General features: G+C 28.4%; 1 protein-coding gene across 2 annotated transcripts in view; it reads left to right on the forward strand.

Annotated features, from left to right (window-relative positions):
• Positions 1–24,363, forward strand: part of LOC100212650 (proton-coupled amino acid transporter 1) — a 42,388-nt gene that overhangs the window by 14,019 nt on the left and 4,006 nt on the right. For both annotated transcript variants that reach the window (XM_065813816.1, XM_065813817.1), the window contains exons 6-8: positions 10,305–10,659; positions 13,838–14,004; positions 15,815–15,984. In XM_065813816.1, the coding sequence (XP_065669888.1) occupies positions 10,305–10,659; positions 13,838–14,004; positions 15,815–15,984 (692 nt within the window). The remainder of the gene's footprint in view (positions 1–10,304; positions 10,660–13,837; positions 14,005–15,814; positions 15,985–24,363) is intronic.

The raw sequence follows: 24,363 nt of genomic DNA on the forward strand, positions 1-24,363 counted from the left end.
TTGAATTTTAAGAGCAACTAGTCAAATGACAGTACTTCAAGAAAAAGTTATGATTATGCAATACTTTAATTTATTGTAAAGGATGGACACCCGTTTGAAGTTGTAGCTGGTACTGGCTTTCAAAACTTGGTTAATACATTAATTGGAAAAATAGACTATAAGCCAAGTTCACTATCTTGCAGACTGAATAAATTGTATGAAGATGCTTTAATTAAACAAAAAAGAATAATCCCCACTGAGAAAATTGGAAAACATAACATCACCTTTGATCACTGGAAAACCTTAAATCAGTTTAATTTTCTTGTGATTACACTTCATTATATTTGTGCCAAGTGGTTATTTCACAAACACTGCATAAACACTGTAATAAATTTAAAAGCCATAGGAGCAGACCATACCTCAGAAGTAACTGTAAAAATTGTCAACTCACAAGTTGAGAAATTCAAACTGGACATATTCTATGCAATTACTGGTACAACAAATGCTATGCCTTGTACTGCTCGTATTATGGAAATAGAATGGAATCCCTGTGCAGCTCAATGTGTCTTGAAATTCTCACAGGAATCTCAACCTGTTCTGACATCAGTGATAAAGGCTGTTAAAAAAGTCTGCCATTTTTTTCAAAGTTCATAAGTATTGGCTTGGCTGCATTAAACAAAGTTCAAAAATTGGAAGGATTAAAAATAACAACCCCTCCAGATGACTGTAAGACAAGATTCAGCTTGTCTTGTGTATGTGCTTTTCTTGTGTATGTGCTTTTCTTTTACCTCCACCTTTAAATGAAAAAGATATTGTTATCTTAAAAGAATGTTTATCAATTCTGGAATTAATAGCTGAGGCAACAACTACTTTGTCTTTCGATATGACAGTGGGAATAAGCTTAGTTTTACCTTGCATAAAAGACTTTAAAAAATGCTAAATGCGTACAAGGCCATTCACTGTAAAAAGTTGAAAGATGCTTTACTTACTGAGTTGACTGAACGATTTGATTTGACAAATGCAGTTTATGTTACAACCACATATCTGGACTCAAGTTTTTCATTGGATCAAACTGAAATTGACATTGCAAAGACCACAATTCGACATCACTTAGAAGCTGCATGTGCACAGACAAAAGCAGTGAGAAAAATAGAACCAATTTCTGTTCAAGTTCAAGCTCAAGCTAATCAACCTCTAGCTGGAAAGTCTTCCTTGCTTTACAGAGTTCTGTCATGCTAAATTTCTGAAAGAAAAAAACCATGTTGTTGAAGAAGAAAATGCTGATAAATTAACCAAAGAATTTGAGCAGTTTGCAGTGTTTTCACTTGGTTTAACAGTCTCACCACTGGACTTTTGGAAAGCGCATGAAAAAAAGATGCCTTTGCTAGGAAAGGCTGCTAGAGATTATTTGTCAATTCAATCATCCACTTGTGCTAGCGAACAAGTGGATGATTGAATTAACAAGTTAACTCAGTTGGTGGTCTAGTTCTTGGCAGTTTATGTTACAACCACATATCTGGAGTTTGATAAACTGCATTTGTCAAATCAAAAGACTGTCGCTCACTTCTGCCAATAGTGAAAAACTAATCTTGGCAAGAGCAAACAAGGACTTAGTTTTTTCTTAGTTTTTTTTGTTGATATAGGCCTGACTGGCCTACCAATTGATTATGTTGAAATTTAAATAAATACATGCTTTGTGAAAGAATTTGTTTTTAAATCAAGATTCCAATTGGAGATTCAATTCGAAATTCATCATTTCATTAGATTCGATTTGAAATCAAAATTTTGGATTTACAAGGCTTTAGTATGATGGTATATTCATAGGTATGTACCAAAAAGTGTTATAAGATTGTTATTGTTCAATTTCAAAGACAAGTTATTATTCTATTTATAAAATAAAATAAATAAAATTTATAAAATAAATATATTAGTATTTTTCTTATATGTGGTGTAGGAAGTTTGATTGAACTTGACTGAAATATCAAATATTTATGTGTATTTATTTATATTAAATACCAAATATTTATATTTATAAAAAGTACTTATGGAAAATATTTTCAAGAAGTATAAGTAATACAAACAAAGAAAAGCAAACAGGAAAAAAAGATATATCAAGAAATAAATAAATCATATTTAACAATATTTCACCATTAAAATGTAGCTAAAAAGGATATATGTTAGAATCTAAAAATAAAAACTTAAAAAAAAAAAAAATGACATTAAACTGTGGAACAAATACAAATTAGTCTAACCACAATTTTTTGTTTGTTTTTTATTATTAATAGTTAAAAAATCAATAAATGCATTAATTTATCTATTGATCTTGCAAGCAAAAAATCTGGAACATGGTAACACGGAACATGGTAAATCAAAAAATCTGGAACATGATATTAGGCTGATATAAAAATCTGGTTTGATATTAGGCTTGATCATGTAATAAGCTTTTAAATGTTGTTATCAAAGTGTTTTTTTATTAAAGACAATATTTATAAATTCAATTTACTATATTTTTTGTTACAAATTTATTAAAAAAATAGAGTATATATTTTATATTAAAAAATATCTCCACGTTTTGTCTTTGTTAAATATGCATAGAAACATAGTAATGTTCTATGTTTTTTTGTTGTAATAAAAGTGTATTATGTTAAATTTTAATTGTGCAACCACTATTAGAGTTGAAAGTTACTGGAAGAGAAAGGATAAAGTTTATAAAGCAAGATAAGGATTAACAGATGACTTAAAAGTTTGCAAATTATATGAATCAAGAAATAAGATAAAGGGAGCAAATTCCAAAGAACTGATGTTTGAGAAAAAAAAAGCTCACATAGGAAAATTACAGTAAAAGGATAAGACTTAATTGAATGACCAGTAACACTAAAATGAGTTTGAGTAGATAAGACAAGAGATGGCACAAAAGATGCTAACTTTTTATAGCAACACCCATTATAGTGTTTATAGAAAAGAGAAAGATAAGCAACATTACAACAAAGTGACAATATTTGAAGGTAGGCTGCAAGAACAGATCTGACTATATTAATTATTCATTTTTGCACCTTGTCTAGAAGAGAAAGGGCTTCATCCAAAGATCTGCACCAAATATGGCAACAGTATTCTATACAAGGACTGGTTAGAAATTTATAGAAATAAAGAATAGAATCTGGAGTAAGATAGTGGCGAGCACGATGAAGAGATAAAACCTTTGCAGATGCTAGTTTTGCAATGGATTTGATATATGGTTTCCAAGAAAGATCAGAAATAAGAGTTAATCCTAGAGGATTCATAAATATAGGAAGATGGGTTATTGTGATAACGATTAGCTGAAAGAAATTGAGTTTTATTTGAGTTAAAGTTCACCAGCCACAGAGAGCCCCATGCTGTAGCAGAAGTGAGATCCTTTTCAAGCTCAAATGCCCTCTCCAAGCAATCATATATTGATGGTTTCTTATCAAGAGTAGATTAAACGGCAGTATCGTCAGCTAACAATACCACCTTAGATGTGAGAAATTCTGGGAGTTTGCTAATGTAAAATGAAGTTAATAGAAATGTAGAAGAGTGCTTTCCAAAGCAGGCAACTTTTATACTATGATTGGTAAAAAAGGATTCAATAATCTTAAAGATGTTACCTGATACACATTAAAACCAGCATGCCAAATTTTATAAAAGGCTTTAGAAATTTCAAAAGCGATAGCCTTAACCTCTCAAAATCTATCTAATACACAATAAAACCTAACGGTTATTACTGTTAACAAATTAGCATTAGAATGAGAGGATTGAAATTCATATTGATGATCAGAAAGTAAGCTAATAGATTCAAGATGAGAGATTAGGTGTTTGTTAATTATAGACTTTCCAGCAGGCTGAAAAACAAGACTCTGATAAGCAGGAAATCACTTTAGTTAACTTTGTTTGTTAACTATATCTGGTATTATGTGATTAGTGGAATTAAGAGATGAGATTGATTAAAAGTTCTTAGCAAACAATTTAGCTTTGTCTTTAGGTGAGGCAATAAAATCTGAACCATGCAAGAGAGGTGGAATAACAGATTTGCCCCAGAAGTCTCTAGAGCCTAATTTTTGAGATGAAATGTGAGATTTTGTGACCTCAGAATAGATTTTTGTGACCAGAGAAAAAAGCCCAAAGCCTAATGTTAGACAAAACCTTTTTACAATGGTTTTATAACAATAGTAAACAGGAATCTGTTTTCTGGAAAGATGTTTTGGTGATAGATGTGGAACCAATGGTTACGATTAGAAATTGCAGTAAGAAAACCGTGGAGAAGAGTGAGGTTTGACTTAAAATCATTGAGAGGGAATGAAAGATTCCATGAATCCACGAAGTTTCAGAAGAAGCACATTTGTCAGCAGGAAGTCTAAAGGCTTATACACAAAGATAATCACCGAAAGAGTCAGCTTTAAGGTACTTGTAAGAGGTACCATGATAGGGGGATTCTGATGATGGAGACGAATGAGATAATAGTTTTAGAGTGATCAAACAGTGATCAGAAGCACCTATTGGTGAATGTGGCGAAACTGAGCACTGATTAGAATCTGAAACAAGACATACATCTCACTTCTGCTACAGCATGGGGCTCTCAGTGGCTGGTGAACTTCAACTCAGATAAAACTAAATTTTTTTTCAGCTAATCATTATCGCAATAATCTAGATCTTCCTATATTTATGAATGGTAATGCAGGGGTGTACCTCCCATTTTTTTCCCTTCGCCCTGTGGGCAACTGAATTAGTTTTTATTTTTTACTTGAGTCATCTGCTGATGATAATCAGTAGTCCTGTATAATTTTTTTTGTTGGTATTTTTCTTCGGGTGAAAATACTAAAGAAAAAAATTTAAACGTCTGACTACTATAATACGACTAATAAGAAACTAATTAAAAGTAAAGTAATTAATAAAAAAAGTCAAATGTTATAAGCTGTTAAAAAATATTAAGTAACTTCAGTTACAAAGAGATATTGCTAAAGAGATAATTTGAAAAACAAAAGAGATGTGTTATTAATGATTCAACAATTTTTTGGTTTAAATGCAGCTAAATCTTTTTTTAGAACTATTGATGCCATTGTGTTTTTCGGTGTGATTGTTTAATCAAGCATTTGATTAAAAAAAAATGCTTTTGAAGTACTTTCAGCTTTTTTTTTAGGAAACTATGGAGCTAAGAAACACAACTTGCGTTTATAAAAATAAAAAATATGGTTGATAAACGATAATCAATTTTTATCTAAGATGTTGTAAATTTAGTTTTGGTAGAAGACTCTGATCTTTCTTTGTTAAAAGAATCCTTATCTGGCAGTGAAATAGAGTTTTAAATCTAATCAAAGACAGATTAGAATTTTAAATCTAATTAGTGATAACAGAGCAGTTTTAGATGATATTCTTAAGAATATTACATCAATTGAGCAAGATATTAAAAATATAACAAAAGCGCCGGCTCTAAAAAAGAAAAAAGGTAGCTGTTATGAGAATTTAAATTGGCTAAAAGAACCTCTTAAAGAAGGAATAAGACTTTTTAATTTTATTTTTAAAGAAGAAATCAATAAGGATATAAAAGCTGATCAAACTAACATATACTTTAACCAAATGATAGGAGGTAAAATATTTCAAAGAAGCTCTCGTATATTTAAATTCATCAATAGTGGAGCTATATTTACGTCTTGTGACATACACCTTCATTTTGCAGTGATAGTCTACTGTGGTATTATTCAAAAGCCCAAATTGCTCATGTACTATACTAAAAGCAAAACTGTTTGAAACACCAGGCTTCAAAAGTATTTTATCACAATGAAATTAATTTTACTAGAGAGATTTCTTCACTAGATATTTCCAGTTTTTTAGACAAGAGTTTTACAAAAAATATAAAAATTAAATTCATTCAGGAGTACATTATTAATCGCTGGAAAATTATGTTACAACCAAAACGTGATATATCCATAGATGAATCATTACTGCTGTGTTAAGGGCAGCTTAGTTTTAAACAATCAATATGATCAAAAAGTGCACACTTTGGTATTATAACCTTTACATTAGCACGTGGTAAAACAGAATATGTCTGGAATCAAATTATTTATATTGGCTAAGGGCCTCACCATTTTGGAGACCCAATGGGTTTGAAAAATGTTTCAATTTGCTAGGGTTTTAGTTATTGTTAAAAACTTTTGTGATTGTAATGATTGCATAACAATTACGCTTTGAAAATTTTTTAACATTTTCAAAGGTTACACTGTACACAAAGGAATGGATGTATATAAAAGCTGTAACACTTAACTAAAGAATTGTAGATACAAGAGCAAATAATGAACAGTTCTAAACTGTATAGACGATATATTATAGTTTTTCAAGCAAAATATTTTCTCAAATTGTTTTAAGGGCTCTAAAAAATAATTTGGTTTAGGGACCTCAAGGGTGTTAATACAGGACATGGACATTTTATATTTTTTATAATCCTATTTCCAAAGGGAAAATTTAAATAAGTGAAATAAAAAAATTTAAATGTTTCTCATTTAAATTTTTTGCTTTTAAAAGCTTTTGTAAGTTATTTGTAATTTTTTTGACTTTGATATTGATTTTGTTTTTTGTGGTTTCATATAAAACATTTCTTCCTACTCAATTTTTTTTTAACAAAAATTCAAATACTGGTTAAAATATGTTTTTGGAATTTTTTAGTTTATAAATCATTTTTTCAAAAAGTTGGTTTTTGTATAAACCCTACCCACAAACATAAAAGTATTACATAAACAAAAACAAATTATTTTTTATATTTCCTTTATTTTAGTCTTTATTAATTGGTTATGAAAGATAAATAACAAAGAAAAAACCAAGATTTGTTTTGACAGCTGTAATTATCAAAAAATAGTTTTTATGTAGTGCTTAAGTTTTGTAAAACATGTTGAAGTAATGTTATGTTAGGAGCAACCAGAAGTTGCTAAGTTCCAAGGCATCATGATATTGGCACCTTTTTTTTTAATTAGAATGAAAATTTCATCACATATAGTCTAAGGTCTTGTAAAAATTATAGCTTTATTTGTATCTATTCAAGGAAGCAACAAATCTGTTGACATAATAAGTGTATTTTTGTTTTGATTTAAAAATCCTTAATATTCTCCTTTTTTTTTAATCTTTTTTTTGTAAATCTGAGATTCCAATGCTATTCTTTGATGATGTTTCTTTACATATTGTGTTATCACTTGTAAAACCCAATGTGGTTAAATACATGGTTTTGCATACTATTATCTTTTCTTGATTCTCAACCAATAAGTACACAATTTTTTTACATGAATTTTCACCCAATAGTATTCTCCTATAAGCATTATGTTGGCTTTGATATATCTGAGGATGCATTTGGTAATGATTTTACTGATTTACTATTATATGATAATAGTTTTTTCTAGTAGGGCATGCAGAAGGTTATTCTTTACCATTATAGTTTTATTTTTAACAGTCATTTTTTGGTTTAAATGCAGCTAAATCTTTTTTTAGAACTATTGATGCCATTGTGTTTTTTGGTGTGATTTTGGTCAACAGTTTTGAGGTTTTCTAGATTTTTGGATCTGCAATTAAATTTGTTAAGGAAATAAATTACATTTGAATTTTTCATTATCAAATTCACCATAAGTTTTTTGCAATCTATTAAACTTAGAACATTGTTTCCAAATTTTATTCAGTAAAAAAAGAGAGTATATAAAATTTGACCAAATTATATTGTGCATTATTTCATGTTTTCAAATTTCCTCAGAAATTTTGGTGCTTTTAAAATCTGTGTTCCTCACAACTAAAGTTGAAGTTGTTTCTGTGAAGTTAACTACTAAACTAAAGTTTCTGTGAAGAAGTGAAATTGAAGAACAAGCATTTTATCAATTTGACTTTTATGATCAATTTTTATTAATCCAAGTTTTAGGTTTTTCATTATTCTCCTGTTGTTAGAAACGAAAAAAAATCATATGAAGTGTTGCTACATTAACTCTCTCATAGTCTGCTGCTACAAGAGAGTGCTACTACATTGACTTATAGCTTGCTGCTACAAAGAAGTACTGCTCATCAACTGAGGTTTTAGTTTGGGCAAGCAATCTATTGTTTAAAAAAAAAAAACTTATTCAAGTTTTTAAACTGGTCTGCTTTATTAGCGTTCTCTTTAAAACTACAGTTTATTGAAAAAACCTTTCGACTACCATGCAAGACTGTATATATATATGCATATATATATATATATATATATATATATATATATATATATATATATATATATATATATATATATATATAATATTTTAAATATATATTTCAAATAACATTTCAAAAACGCGCTGAATAAAAATGTTCTGAATTATACCTTAGGTGAAACAAATTACATTGAAACTTCTTAACAAACTTTTTTATATTAGCGAAACACTTTTAAATAAAGTAACAATTTACTGATTTAATGATTTTTTTTTTAAAAAGTTATTGACAGTTGTATATAATTTTTTTAAATTATGTTATATAAATTATTTAAGTATGCATTTTTTATAATAAAAGTTATTAAAAAAATAAAAATTATTTTGTTTTTTTAAACAATGACTTTCTAAGACAACGAAAGTCTCTTTAATGAATTGTAATATAAGAATCATTAAAGTTAATACATTTAAAAAGATTTAAAATATTTTTTGTCGAAAATAAATGACAAATGTTTTTGCTAGCCGTTACAGTTAAATAAGTTTGATCTTTATGCTTTTATATTGTTGAAGCGCTTTTTAATAGAGTAACAAAACACTTCTAATGAATTTTTATATTAAGTATTAATAAACTGTTTTTTTGTTTTTTTGTTTCTTTTGTATAAATATGTATTTTTTATAATAAATGTTGGTATTTTGAAACAAATTTAACTAAAAAAATAAAATAAAAGTTTTAAAACAAAGAATGAAATGGTTTTTTAATGCGTAATTATTTACTAGTTTATATTTACATGGAAACTAGTAATTAGTTATGGATATTTTTAAATCAGTAAAAATAAACACTATATTTTAATTAAGCGTGAGTATTATTTATACAATCATTAAAAGTAAATTGTTTTATTCAGAACAATTAAAAACATGATTTATATAAACTAAGCATTTTAGTTTGTTGAATTTTGTTTTAGTTGGGTTTTCTTTTTTTTTTTCTTTTTCGTTAAAAATTTTTTTTTCTTTTTTAAAGTAAAGTTTTTTTTTAGATAAGTTTGTGTAAATTTTTTTAGTGCATTTTTAAATTTAAAAAACTTGTTAAAAGCCGTGGTCAAATTGTCAAAACAAATTATTTTTTGCTTAGTCATATAATTGCGTGCAATCGCACGTCATCCTGTGAAACACTGATATATATATATATATATATATATATATATATATATACATATGTATATATATATAAATATATATATATATATATACATATATATATATACATATATATACATATATATACATATATATACATATATATATATATATATACACATATATATACATATATATATATATATATGTATATATATATGTATATATATATATGTATATATATATATGTATATATATATATATGTATATATATATATATATATATATATATATATATATATATATATATATATGTATATATATATATATATATATATATATATATATATATATATATATATATATATATATATATAAGCATATATATATAAGCATAATATATATATATAAGCATAATATATATATTATATATTTATAAGCATAATATATATATAAGCATAATATATATATATATATAAGCATATATATATAAGCATAATATATATATATATATAAGCAGGACCAATCACTCCACGCACGTCAAACACGCACGTCAAACACACCCGTAAACAACCATCCGGACGCGACAAACAGCGCTCGCTAGTTTCGTCACGAGAGAAAAATGAAATATGTCATTCATAAACTATGTCATGCATAGTTTATGAATGACATATTTCATTTTTAATTTATGCAGTATAGGTTCTAATTAAAAATGATTTATTTCTTTTATTTGAAAGCTAAATCCAGCATGTTTTTTTTTTAAATTCCAGTTGAACTTTATCATATTATCCCCATAATCATACCCTGTTTAAGTTGAACCATTCGCTAACTTGTATAGTTTTTTAGGGTATATGTATATACACATAAGTGCATGTGCGTGTATGAGAAAATAGAGGTTATAATAATAACATTTTTACATTTATACATAATTTTTTATAGTAGTAATTATTAAGTAATTATTATTTGCATTTATAATAATAGAAGAAAAAGTTTTAAAAATATAATTAATTTTTTTTATTATTTTAATTGTAGGTTTGTTGTGAACATATTTTTGGTTATCACACAGTTTGGTTTTTGTGCAATATACTTTGTATTTATTGCAAATACAATTGTGGAAGTATCTGGTTTGGAAAAAAAAGTTGACATGCGCATAATTATTTTAGCATTGGCTCCCGTAGCAATTTTATTTTCATTTGTTAGGAGTCTGGAAAAGCTATCTTATGTGTCTGTTGTTGCTAATGTATGTTGTATTGGTGGCCTTATAATGATTCTACAATACTTGGGAAGAAATTTTAAAGACCCTCATAAATATCCTGCATTCACAGAATGGAGGGGTCTTCCTCTGTTTGCAAGCATGACAATTTTTTCATTTGAAGGAATCGGAGTTGTAAGATTTTTATTTTTCAGTTTTTTAAATGCTTTTTATGTTTGTTTTATTAATTACACAATCATCAAAATTAAACTTTTTTTTCTCACCACAAAAAATTTCTTGAATGTATTTTCTATGCTGAATCCAAATCTGGTTAAAGTTTTGTTCTAATGCGCGTATTTTCAAAATAATTTACTTTTTTGTATATTAGGAAAAGGTACATGATTATATGAAAATGGATTTTAATAAATCACATTTTAAATAAACCATTTATTTTAGAAAAGTAATATATACATCATATGCTAAATTAATACAATGCAATGAACTGCAAACAAATAATTTACATAAAAGTGAACTTTTAACATAATTGTAACGTAAGTGTATACTCACTGCATGTTATCCTTGTGAACTTTGTATGAAATTCAATGGAAATGTTGTATTTTGACAAATGTATTTAGTTAATTTTTACTAGAAATGGCATTCTTTAGATTTTATATTAGTGGTAGCAAAAGCGTTCCCTTGCTTGTCACTCACTGCATCAAGATCTTTGTTAAAGAAATTTAGATTGGAATGCAGGATGTGCATTTTCAAAGACATTTGATTATTCATTTTTTTTATAAGCATCAATAAGTTTCTCATTTCCATCTTTATATGTATGGGACTTGTTATTCTCTAGAAATTTTGTGCATATTCATTTGAAAGCCAGCCAAGCTTGCAATTCTAGCGGACTTGCAGTTTCAGTGGATTCCAGTCCCATTCAATTTCAATATCCGATAAAAACTTCCAAATTTGTGGCCTATAAAAAACTCCCTCTTGCAATTTAGCTGCACTAACTTTTGAAAACTTCATAGAATGGTATTGGAACCTATTGAATTAACTTTACCCATTGCTTTTATAAAATTGTTATTTATAAAATTCGTTCCATTGTTACATGACTGTCCTGCATGCAGGAAGCAATAATATTTTGTAAATCCTGCTTGCATACCCATTAATATGTCTATAACTTTGGACATCTTTGCAGATGTTCCATTGATAGATGTCATATTTTATTGTTGTAAGCAGTATATCCATATTATCAAATGCCTCTTTTAGATACACATAATGAGCAATAGGGATGGATGGCTTGACATTTCCATCATGCAAAAGTACTGCTTTCAGGCTTCTTTGCAACGAATCAATGTAGAGCTACCAGTCAGATGCTGCATACGTCTGAGATAATTCTGTGAATAGCCCGTGTTTAATATGGTAATAGCAGAGAGGACCAAGGATCTAGTGTAAAGTAAATTGACCAAAACTAAGGATCTACTGTAAATGTTGCAATGTTAATATCGTATCAGTAATAACTGATACGAGCATTCTTGTTTAAAAAAAAAGTTAATTGTTCTTCTGTAATGTTCTGTAGTCTGTAGACAAGAAGTTCTGCTTTCTCTGGAAAAATGGATAAATGATCTCTTTGCTTCCTCCATATCCTGGGTATGGCAAACAGCATTGAAGATTTCTCTTTGTTAACCCAATTTTTGTTTGTGCTCTACATCAACTTTGCTCTGTTTGAACAAGCAGTGCAGATTTGATGTGGTGCCTATGGTTTATCGTGGTCACCTCAGGGCAACCGAAATATAGATTGTATATTTTCTTGATACTAGGTGTAGTAATTTGTCATTGTAGTTTTATTGGTAAATCTGTGTACTTACATATATGCTTTCATGATAAAAACTATACGTACTACAAAAAACCTGATCATGTTTGGGGCAAGTGTAGCTAAAGTTTTAGGATTTTTTCGTTCCCAGGTTCCAATCATTGCAATTTTTTGCAAAGAAAACCAAGAGAGCTTGTTTTTATTATTATTTTGTTATTTTGTTGAAATAATTTTGTTGTGTTGCTGATATAGTTTTGTTGTATTGGTGAAAACCTTTTGTTATGTTGCTGCGATTCTTTTGCTGTGTTACTGAAATACTTTTCTTTTGTTGCTATTAGGGGTGCAGAGCTAGAATAAAATGTTATGCTCCACTATTTTTTTTATTTTTTGATTCGAAATATAAAAAATATCTTTTTTTTTTTAAATATCTCAAGTCTTTATCAAAATTTAAGTTTTTAATTTTAATAAATGAAAAGATTTTTATATCAAAAGTTAGCATTATTTAGCATAAATATTTCAGAAGGTATAGTTGTAAATAATTTTAAAATTTTACATTCTAGTTGACTAAAATTTACTTCACAATTGATAAATTGAAACTAGAGTTTGTTGTAAATTAAAAAGTTGGGGAAATGAAACTAAGAGTAAACAATGATTAAATATGTAAACAAAAAGAGAATATTGCAACTTCTCTCATGGCAACTTGTAGAGGAAAGCAATTTGATAGGTTTTCTTTCCTTTGCATTTTTGATTTTAATCAGCTATATAATGCTAAAGTATTCTTTTATAATTCATAATCTTAAAATGATTACAACTTGATATAATACAAAAGAACAGTTTATAAAAGAACAGTTTAAGATGGTTTAAGAGCAGAATTAATGAAATGGTTTTTTTTATTTGAGATTAGGAATTACTATTTATTTACTTTCTAACAGTTACTTACTGGAGTTAAGATTATACTGGGTTGAGAGCGGGGTACAACAGCAACAACAACAATAAAACCCCCAAAAATAATTATTTTTTAACTTTAGAGAGGTGAATTTATTAAAAAAAATAAATAATCAAAAAACAAATTTTATAAATAAAATAAAATTTACAAATAAGATTAACTTTATAAATAAAATATAATTTATAAGTATCATTGTACTAGAATTTATAGGTTAAAGTTTTAAATTCTTGAGATTTTATTTATAGTTTAAATTTTCTATTTTTTTATAGAAATATGAGAAATATAGAATAATTTGTTGCATTTGTTGCACATGTGTGTGTGTGTGTGTGTGTGTGTGTGTGTGTGTGTGTGTGTGTGTGTGTGTGTTTATATTAACTTTATTTTTTATATATAAAAGAAAAAAATAATTATTATGAATAAAACTTAAATATTTGAGAACTTTATACTTTAATTATAATATGAAAAAGTAATAATTATAAACAGTTAACAATAAAAATTAAACATAAGCAATTAACCATAAACAATTTACAATTAGCAATAAATAATTCTGTTGCATTATGATTTCATTAAAACCATGGTTTAGTTTTAGTTTTAAAATGTTTAAATTTTTTTAGATCCTTCCACTTAAAAATGCATCAAAATATCCGAATGACTTCACTTGGGTTTTAAATTTTGCAATGGCAGTAGTTACTGCACTTTTTCTACTTGTTGGCATATTTGGATATATTGCTATTGGCGATGAGATATCTGGAAGTGTTACTTTGAACCTACCAGATAATGTGTAGCTATTTTCTATATATCAATGTGTGTGTGTGTGTCTGTGTGTGTGTGTGTGTGTGTGTGTGTGTGTGTGTGTGTGTGTGTGTGTGTGTGTGTGTGTGTGTGTGTGTGTGTGTGTGTGTGTGTGTGTGTGTATATATATATATATATATATATATAATTAAAAAAATGTTTGAATATTATAAATATTTTATAAATATAATATATATTACATAGTTATTAATTAAATGTATATTACATAATATTTGAAGTTATAAAAGTGTATAATATATAAACATTATATATAACAGGTCATGCGTAATTTATTAGAGAAAATAAAAAAACGTCAATAACTTATTTATAAATGAAAAAAAAAAACTATTATATTTTTTTTAAATAAAGTATTTATCTTTTAATAAAAATAAGTTATTTTTTAAATGAAAAAACGACACCATCTGCAATTGATCTCAATTCTGCTCTGATGCCTTTCATAAGCAACTGTAAAAAATTTAAATCGATTTCTTGTAGTTTTAATTTAATTTGATCAATCAAAACTTGCTTTGTTGAAGCTTGCCAATCTCTCTCATAAACCTTCTGCGCCAAATGTTTTTAAAAGTTTTCAATTGGTCGTGCTTGAGACACATTTAGGGAATTGAATTCTTTATCAACGTAATAGACATATTTGTCCATTCAATTTAGAGAATTTTTAGAATAATGAGAACTTGCTAAATTTGACCAAAATAAATAGTTAAAGTATATGATACTTTTGAATGAATGGAAGAAGCCATTTTTCTAAACTTTCATCAATATAGATTGATGAATTAATTGCTACAGCCTTAGAAGTGTGAAACAATGGCTCGGATATACCACGGTCAGACATGGCTATCCACATTAATAATTTTTTTGGAAATTTCTCTTTTTATATAAAATGAACACTTTCTGGGCATGTTTTTTTATTGGTTGTGTAGTATCCAGAATTTCCAGGCATGTTGTCCCCTGCAAAACAAAAGTATTTTTTCTCATCGATGACCAGAAGCAATTTTGTCTTATAGAATTGGTTAACTAGTTTCCTGCTTTCCTTTTTCCTTCCTAGTTTCCTTTCTTTGCCTTTAGTTGTTGTTCTATAGTGTAATTTGGATTTTTTTCTCATTTTATATATTTAATATTCATTTTTTTTAACTAACGACCAATTGTCGATTGATATACACCGAATTTAAAACCTATTTTACCCTGACTGAGCCCTTTTCAATTGTTGACAAGTTTCATTAATTCGACTTTCTTTTCTCTATTCCAGGATGTTGGACAACCAGGGTGCTTTCTACCAGAAAAGGATTGAACAGTTATAAGTCTTTTTAGGTTATCATATATTGTACTTTGAGCAAATCCTTCCTTTTCAAAATGATTTACAATTTCTTTTTTTTTTTAATATTAGGTTTATTTACAAAAAAAAACATTTTGAGTCTCTTTTGAAAAGATTCTTGTTCAACTACATTTAACCTCATTTTAAATAATTGTGTTTCAAATAATAAATTTTATACTTTATAGAACGTTTATGCCTACATATAAAACCACAAAAACAAATTATTATGCTCAAATAATTCAATTCAGATTAGTCCGATAGCTTATGCATCACCCTTTACTTGACTTAAAACATTTCAATATTTATATTTTAATTCAATATTAGCATATTAAAAAAATGTGTAACTAAACACCATAACAGAGGCCACATGAACCCAACAGTAAGTAGACTAAATTTGATAAAATTTTGTTTTGATAAAATTTTGATTTGTTTACGCTATAATTTAGACAGATTGAACTGATTTTTCTTATAGGTTGTACGGTGTGGTAAAGTATGTGTATGCCATGGCCATATTTTTAACGCTTTTTATACAGTTTTATGTTCCAATGCAAATAATACTTCCTTATCTACTTGCTAAGTTTCATATTAGAAGAGTATGGATATTGGAATATGTTTTTAGAGCATCTTTTATGATGTTTACTTGTAAGTTTTATGATGTTTACTTGTATGTTTTATGATGTTTACTTGTAAGTTTTAACTTTTACTATGGCAAAAAAAAAATTTCTACTTATTCTAAAAAGTTTAAGTGCATATTTTAAAAACTAATATACACTACACGACATAATGATAAAACACCTCAAAAATATTTATAAAACTCTACTATACATTTATAATTAAAAATTAATTTTTGTAGTAAATGAGAGCAAAGACTAAACATTTGAAAAAATTTATTTTAAACATAACTCGCATTTTATTAAAAGAAAACTGTTTTTTAGTGCGACAAAATTATAAGATAGTTTTAGAAAAAATTTATATAAATAGAATATGGTTGCGTGGCTATAAATAGATTTTCCAATTACACACGCAAAGTATTTTGGGATCAAATGCGCACAAGCAAACAAACGATGGGAAAAAAACAACAAAGGATTGCTGTCGACTGGAGCCACTAAACATTGTTGTTGGGGAGTTTGCCATTCTGATAGTCGTTATCCAGATGAATTGCCACCAGAAACATTTTTTTAAGCTTTCCCTGGTAAAGATCCAGGCAGGTTAAGAGAAAGAAGAACAAAACAAGAAAACTGAGTTGTGTAAAAAATAGATACATATTTGCTCGTTACATTTTTTCGAAAGCAAAGGTCCAACAAAAGACCATCCTAATCCATGAAAAGGAAATCTTACACAACATCAGGTTTGCTTTATTAACAAAAGGAAAAGAAAAAACCTAACCATTTGCGATGTTGTTGTAAAACCTAAAAAAAAGAAAAAGATATTGGAAAATGTTGATTATCAAATAAAAAGTATTATTCTGTCTTATTGCAAACCTAATACAGAAAATGATTTTACTGAAGGTAGTCAAATTAAAGTTGAAATTAATAGTAATTTGGGCGATCATCATGGTTCCTTAGCTTTAGATGCTTCAAATAATATTACTGTTAAAAAATGTGACCAGTCTACTCAAACCATTTACAATAAATATCTACTTGCAGCTAAAATCGAAACTGATATATTAAATAGAAGTCTTGACAATCCTATTCAATTTCCCTCAACACCTCATTCAAATTCTTCTAGTGTATCAAGTTCATCATCTAGTAATGTCATGTCAATGGAGTATAATTTTATCTTCTGAAGATAAATGTAAATATTTTATTGGTTTAACACCAGCTCAACTTTCTTGCCTGTATGATTTTCTTGGACCTGCAAAATTCAATCTCTCCTACTGGAATAATTCAAGAAAAGTTAAAACCTTTACTAATTCATCTAAGTTATTGATAATGAAACATATTAATCTACAGGACACATTTCTTGTAGACAAAATGCAGCATTTACTTCTAGAAAAACAAGCTGCTATGTTTATATAGTAGCTTGTTTTTCTAGAAACACTCTGGAGTCTCAATAAAATATCTTTTTTATTCTCACTTTTTTTTTTGATTATGACACTCCAGCCACCTTTTAAGCTCATTTACACTGCATTTCATAGGAGTTTTAAATAGTTTAGCACCAGGAACTTCATCATCAGAACAAAAAATGTAAAATAAAGTTTCACTTTTTACAGCCATTATTTTATTTTTTTTTCCGCATCGGTGTCTAAGCACTAGTTAAGATAACTTTTTGTGATGTATTCAAAACCCTACGCTATTGTCTTTTTAAAAAAAAGATGTCTCAATTTAAAAAAATCAATAGTGGGTACTTTTGCTATTTTTTTGAATCACTTAAATCATTCTAAAAAGTAAAGAATCATACAACTTTTTTATGTACAAAATGTCAACTGCATCCCATGCAGACGCGATGGAACTATATTGTTTACCACCTCCAAACACTATATGTGACAGCTGTGCCCAAGCATTCTCAATAATGTTCAGGTCTGTAGATCTAGCTGGCTACTTCAATGTTTTAATTTTACTGTTGTTGAAATAATCCTTTACTATTTTAGCTGTATGAACGTTAGCATAATCTTGTTGAAAAACAAAATTTTCACCACCAATGACAGATGCTTCATGTCGTAAAAATTCTTGATCAATTAAAAGATAATCCATAACCTTCATTTTTCCGTCAACAAAATGAATTTCTGATTTATCATAACCAATCACACACCAAACCATTACACCACCACCACCCATTTGACATTGTTGCTGTGTTACTGGTTCTTTACGCAAATCATGAAAATAATAATTCCATCTATGCGGCCCATTAAGACAAAATTGTTTTTCATCCAAAAGCACTACTCATTGCAACTTCTTCTTTCCATGTTACGTTGTCCTTTGCAAAAATTATTTGATCGTTTATGTGTTTTGTTGTCAAAGGTGGTTTTCACTGAAGTTTTTTGCATGAAAGGTGAAAAGCATTATGAATAACTCACTGAACTGTATGTAAATTAGCAATCACACCTGCTTCAGCAGCAATTTGACGTGCAGTTAATGAAGAATTTGAAGCTTGTCTCAACAACCTTCACCTATCACGGTCACTTAATGTTGACGGATGTCCAGGACTTTTTTTTATTCATTGCATATGAGAACTATTAACATAGTTTTTAATCACAGTTTGGCTGTGTCAATGGCTCTAGCCATTTAACTAACGGAGTGACCCATTTTGGATAAGTTAGAGAGCACTTTTTTCTCATCTGGACTTAACGGTGCAGCATGACCCATTATTAATTTGTTATTTTATACTTAATAAAAAAAAAAGCCTAAATTAAATTTTTGACAGTTCAAAACAGTTTAGAGTTAAATAATCGTCTGTGGTGTTTACACCAAATAAGTATTCACAATTGCCTACAACTGTGGTTTGTAAATAAAACTTTTTTTGTAAAACTATCTTATATTTTTGTTGCACTGAAAAAATATTTTTTTTTTTGTATAAAATGCATGTTGTATTTAAAATAAGTTTGTTTAAAATGTTGTTTAAATGTTAATAAGTTTGTTTGAAATGTTGTTTAGTGTTGCAAACCCTTTGCTTTTTTAAATATAATTGTTTTTAAATATAATTGTATAGTAGAGTTTTAAAAATATTTTTGGGATGTCTTATCATTATGTAGCGCAGTGTGTGTGTGTGTATATATATATATATATATATATATATATATATATATATATATATATATATATATATATATATTCTAATATATATATATTCTAATATATATATATATATATATATATATTCTAATATATATATATATATATAAATATATATATGTATATATATATATATATATATATATATATATATATATATATATATATATATATATATATATATATATATGTATATATATATATATATATATATATATATATATATATATATATTCTAATATATATATATATATACTCTAATATATATATATATATATATATATATATATATATATATATATATATATATATATATATATGTATATTAGAGTCTCACAGAGGTGTTCTCCGTAGCTGTCTTCTATACTTTTAAAACTATTTAACAAGTGCTTATTAATGTCTTGTTTTCCAGCCTGCTTGAAAGCAGCATCTGTTATCTCTATTTACAAAAATTCTGGAGAGCAATCTGACTTGTCTAACTACCATCCCATTAGTCTTCTTCTTACAATAAACAAGATTTTTGAGTCTTTAATCAACAAACACTTAATCTCTCATCTTGGATCTTATTATTGACTTTCTGATCATCAATATAGATTTTAGTCTTCTTGTTCTACAGCTGGTTTTATAAGGATAATAGCTGATAGGTTTTATTGTGCATAAGTTGTCCTCAATGGACAGCGCTTTTCTTTATATCCTGCAAAGTTCAGGGGTTCCTTAAGGCTTATCCTTGGCCCTATACTTTTTATAATTCACATTAAAAATCTCCCAGAAATTCACTTATCTAAGGTGGCATTTGTTTGCTGATGATATTACCTTAATTCTTATCTTGATAAGAAGTCAACAATCTCTAACTGCTTTGAGGGGGCATTTGAGCTTGAAAAAAATCTTACTTTTGTCCCAGTATGGAGCTCTCAGTGGCTGGTGAACTTTAACTCAGATAAAACTCTTTCTGATGGTATTTAAAGTTTAATGCTATTCTCAGCACTCATCACCCAAATATTTAAACCAAGAAGTAAAAACCATTTACTATTATTAATCAAATACTATTTAAACCCCGTTAAAAAATTCAAAAAGCAATGGAATGAGTTCTGACATCAAATAATTTAGAAAAAACATCTTTACTAATCGCCAGTGTCAAATCCGGAAGAAAGAATCTGTTTTTTTGTCTGCATTTAGAAATAATTTCTTAATAGATTAGTATTTTTTAAATTTAGGATTTCATATTTTTCGATGAGACATAATTTACAAGATTTAGTTAACAGATTGTATGCTTTACTTTTTGAGAATTTTCCATTTAACTATAGGAATTAAATTAGCTTCTTTTAACTTTCAGTATCATTTTTGTATTTAGAGATGTTAAAAGATTTAACATGAGTAGCATATTTTAATTTAAAAAGAGTCTCACTTATACAAATGTAGAATTTTTATTAGGAAATTATTATCACTTTAGTGGAGGTTACAGTGGTTTGATATACAACGTTGCTTGTTAAACATTTATTGAACAATGGGCAGAGGTTTTTATTAAAGCAGTTACAGTTTTCTTAATAAGAGTTTGTATCGCTTCTTAAAATGTATTTGTTGTGCAAATTTATAATAGATTTTACACTTGGCATACAACTGTAGCAAACTTTAACTGTGTTTCTGTTAAAGATTTTATGTTTATCAACTAGCCTCAAAAAACATTTTCCCACACAACATCATTTAGTTTAACCCTCCAATGGAGGGTTAAACTAAATGATGCTGTGTGCTCGGCGTTTTTAAGTATATTGTTTAAGGATCATAGGTTAGACCACAGATTTATATCAGATTTTAATAATGATTTATTATACAGAAGGACAATGTTTTGTAATATTTAAATAGTTAGAAGAATTTGCATACGGGCTAAGCTCAACTGAGTGTGGTATTTGTTTTTGTATACTTGGAGGTTGATTTGAATTAGATGTAATTTAATGTATTACCAGGTTTGAAATAAGGTTTAAAAGTGCATTCACTTTTAAAAGTTGGGTTTAAAAGTTAGAGTTACATCAAGGTTGCTAAGTTTTAGAATTACATTGAGATTTAGAGTTAAACTTAAATCTCAAAGCAGGTATAGAAGTTAAAAGAAACTAGTTTAAAAAAGTTAAGTGGAAAATAAGAATGCGTATAAACTTTTTTGATATGCATATTCATTTTCTTTTATATATATACTTATTTTCTTTTAAATTAATCAATATTTCACTGACCTATTGTGATCAGCATAATCAAGTATGATAAATAAAAATCATTACAAAGAAAATTGTTATAAATGGTTATACAAACCGTTAAAAAGATTACATTTAAAAACTTTTTTTGTATCATAAAATACAAAACAAGTTTTTTAAATGGTGATGTCAAATAATTTAATAAATAATGGTCCCCAAGTCTTTGTTGTCATGTTATCATGGTCATCCCTACTAAAAATATTTTTACAATTCCTTTCAAACATTAGCTCTGCTTATTCTAAGTGATTATTTAATTTTCTGAACATGATTTTCTGTAGCAATAAACATGGTTTTGGTATGCAACCTGTCAAAAGTATCGTTGCATCACACCCTGTAAAAATTATTTGTAACATTACCAAAAAAGTCTGTTGTTGCCCTTTTGAGGGGACAAAGTATATATCCTTGGGTACCTAAAACATAAAAAATTTAAATATTCTACTGACATCCAAGCCGGAAATTTCACTTTGAATTTGATGAATAAAATTCCCGCTTTTTTAAATATTTGACGAATGTATATTTACCTCCATCATTAAATACATCAGTTTTTAGTATATAATGAATAAAATAAAAGTTGTTGCTAATAAAAAATTAGATAATTTGCTTTTTATAAACATTTCACAAACATTTATAAATGTTGAGTTAAATCATGAAATATAATTAAAACTAAAATATGGCATTTAAAAAATGACAACAAAACAACAGTAAATTTGCTAAATTATCATTTTTGGCATTTTTTCCAGGAAACACCACTGTCTTCAGATTAACCCATAATGTGATATGTGCATGGTAAAAATTGTTGAGATTTTGTATTTAAAAAATTGAAAATGCCTACAAATGCCAAGACACATGATGAATTTTGCGAATGTGTGTGCTTCCTTTGCATGATGTAAAGTGACTAAAAACTGACAGACTTTTAAAAAACAAGAGTATTGCAGACCATTGGCCAATACATAGACTTTACCGATGCAAGAACACCTCTTGGAATTTGCATGAAGTGCAGATTTCCTTTTGAGCAATCATGACAAAGGTGACAAAGGCACTGTTCTTCCTGCTCTCTATGATTTCAGGTCTATCACAAACAAACCACTGACAAGGACAAGTCTTGTTTTTGATTACTGAAGAAGCAACTTGTTGAAGCCCAACAAGTTGTTTCTTCAGTAATCAAAGACACATCGTCCTCTCCTGGTGGAATGATCCAACTCAGTCAAGACCAAGGAGGAAAATGTGTGCCTGTACGACAAGGTAAAAAAGTGGCATTTTTTAAATGAAAATAAAAATATAGCTATAGGCAAGGTATTACTACTGTGTTTTCTTTTATTTAGGTTCATCTCTGCACCAGCTACCACTTCCAGAAACCTTGACCAAAGCTGGTCTTGTGCAAGTGCAATTAAATGAAACTGGGTTAACAAATTCAAAAATGAGACAGCTGGCCATTAGCTGAATCAAGTTTATGCAGGCAGAGTTGTTGAGTCTTACTTTTGCCAAAAGTTTGCTGACACAGGAAAAAACCTTGATGATGTTTTCACCATTTTCTCAATAACATCCTTTGAAAAAACCGATACAGAAGCTGCTGCAAGACAAGTTGTGCATTGTATTGATGTAGAGGACCTTTGTTCAAAGATTGTTTCCGAAAGGAAAGTTTCTGCCAACCGCACTGTGAAACTTGGCTTGGATGGAGGAGGAGGTTTTTTGAAAATGAGTGTGTGCATCATTGATCACAACTAAGAGATAGAGAGCCCGAGCAGAAAACATTGCAACTTGCATCAAGGACTGTTGCCAGAGACACTGGAGTTAAGCGTTTACTCTTGGTTGTAATTGTTGAAGATGTTGCAGAAACTTAATTCAATGTCAAAAAATTGTTTGATCTAATTCAAGCAAACAAGCTCCAATTCATTATCAGCACTGATCTTAAACTTGCCGATATCATATGTGGCATTCAAGCACACAGCAGCAAGCATCCTTGCTGTTTTTATGGCAAACTTAGTGTCTTAAAAGCGACTATCAAGCATTTGTCAGGAAGGGAACAAACTCAAAGGCAGCAAAGAATTTCAAAAACTCAGTACATCCCCCCCCCCTCCTCTTCTTGATTTGCCAGATGATCAACTGATTTTGGTATTAATTCCTCCAATGGAATTGCACTTGCTTTTTGGGGTTGTGAATCATTTATTCAAGAGCCTTTGTCAAGTTTGACCAGGAGCAAGTGAGTGGCCGGCCTCTCTTCACATTGCCATTCAGCCCTACCATGGTGATCATTTTGCCGGAAATGACTGCCACAAGCTGCTGAAAAACATAGACAAACTCCAGAGTCTTGCTGAAGCTCGTTGTGCATTTCAGGCTTTCAGTTTCATAAAAACATTTCGAAAAATTCAACGAGGTGGAATCTGGCTGCTTAAACTTCTTCAATGAAACTGCAAATTTCAGTAACGCCCAAAGTGCATGCAGTCTTTTTCCATGTGCTACATTTTATCAGCATACATGGAGAAATTCTTGGAGTTTTCAGTGAACAGACAACAGAGGCTTTACATACCAATTTCAAGGTGCACTGGCACTGGGAAAGGTACAAGAGACAACCAAGCCACCCTGAGTATGGTCATAATTTGCTCAAGTGTGTTCTTGACTACAATTGCAAGCACTTGTAAAGAAAGACAAAAAGTCAAGTCTTGCTCAATAACCACAAAGTCATCAAGAAGCCATTAAAATACAAAAAGAAGAATATTTGAAAGAAAGAAGTATTATGTAGAAAAACTTTGTAAAATTTTGTACATCATTTTGTCTTCGAGTGGAGTTGTTTATGTACCTTGTGTTTCTTTTATAATTTATTTTGTTGAAGTTATTAAAATCCTTTTAGAAAATTGAATTTCAACAAACATGTATTTTTTTCAAGGTTTGAAATGTGAAATATTGCTCATAGGTATACTTGAGAGAGACACATACAGTCAAATGTTTAAAAAAGCAGTAGTTTTATTCATCAAATTCAAAGTGAAATTTCCGGCTTGGGTGTCAGTAGAAGATTTAAATTTTTTAATGGTTTAAGTACCCAAGGGTATATA

Source organism: Hydra vulgaris, chromosome 12, assembly GCF_038396675.1.
Source record: "Hydra vulgaris chromosome 12, alternate assembly HydraT2T_AEP".
Classification (NCBI taxonomy): domain Eukaryota; kingdom Metazoa; phylum Cnidaria; class Hydrozoa; order Anthoathecata; family Hydridae; genus Hydra; species Hydra vulgaris.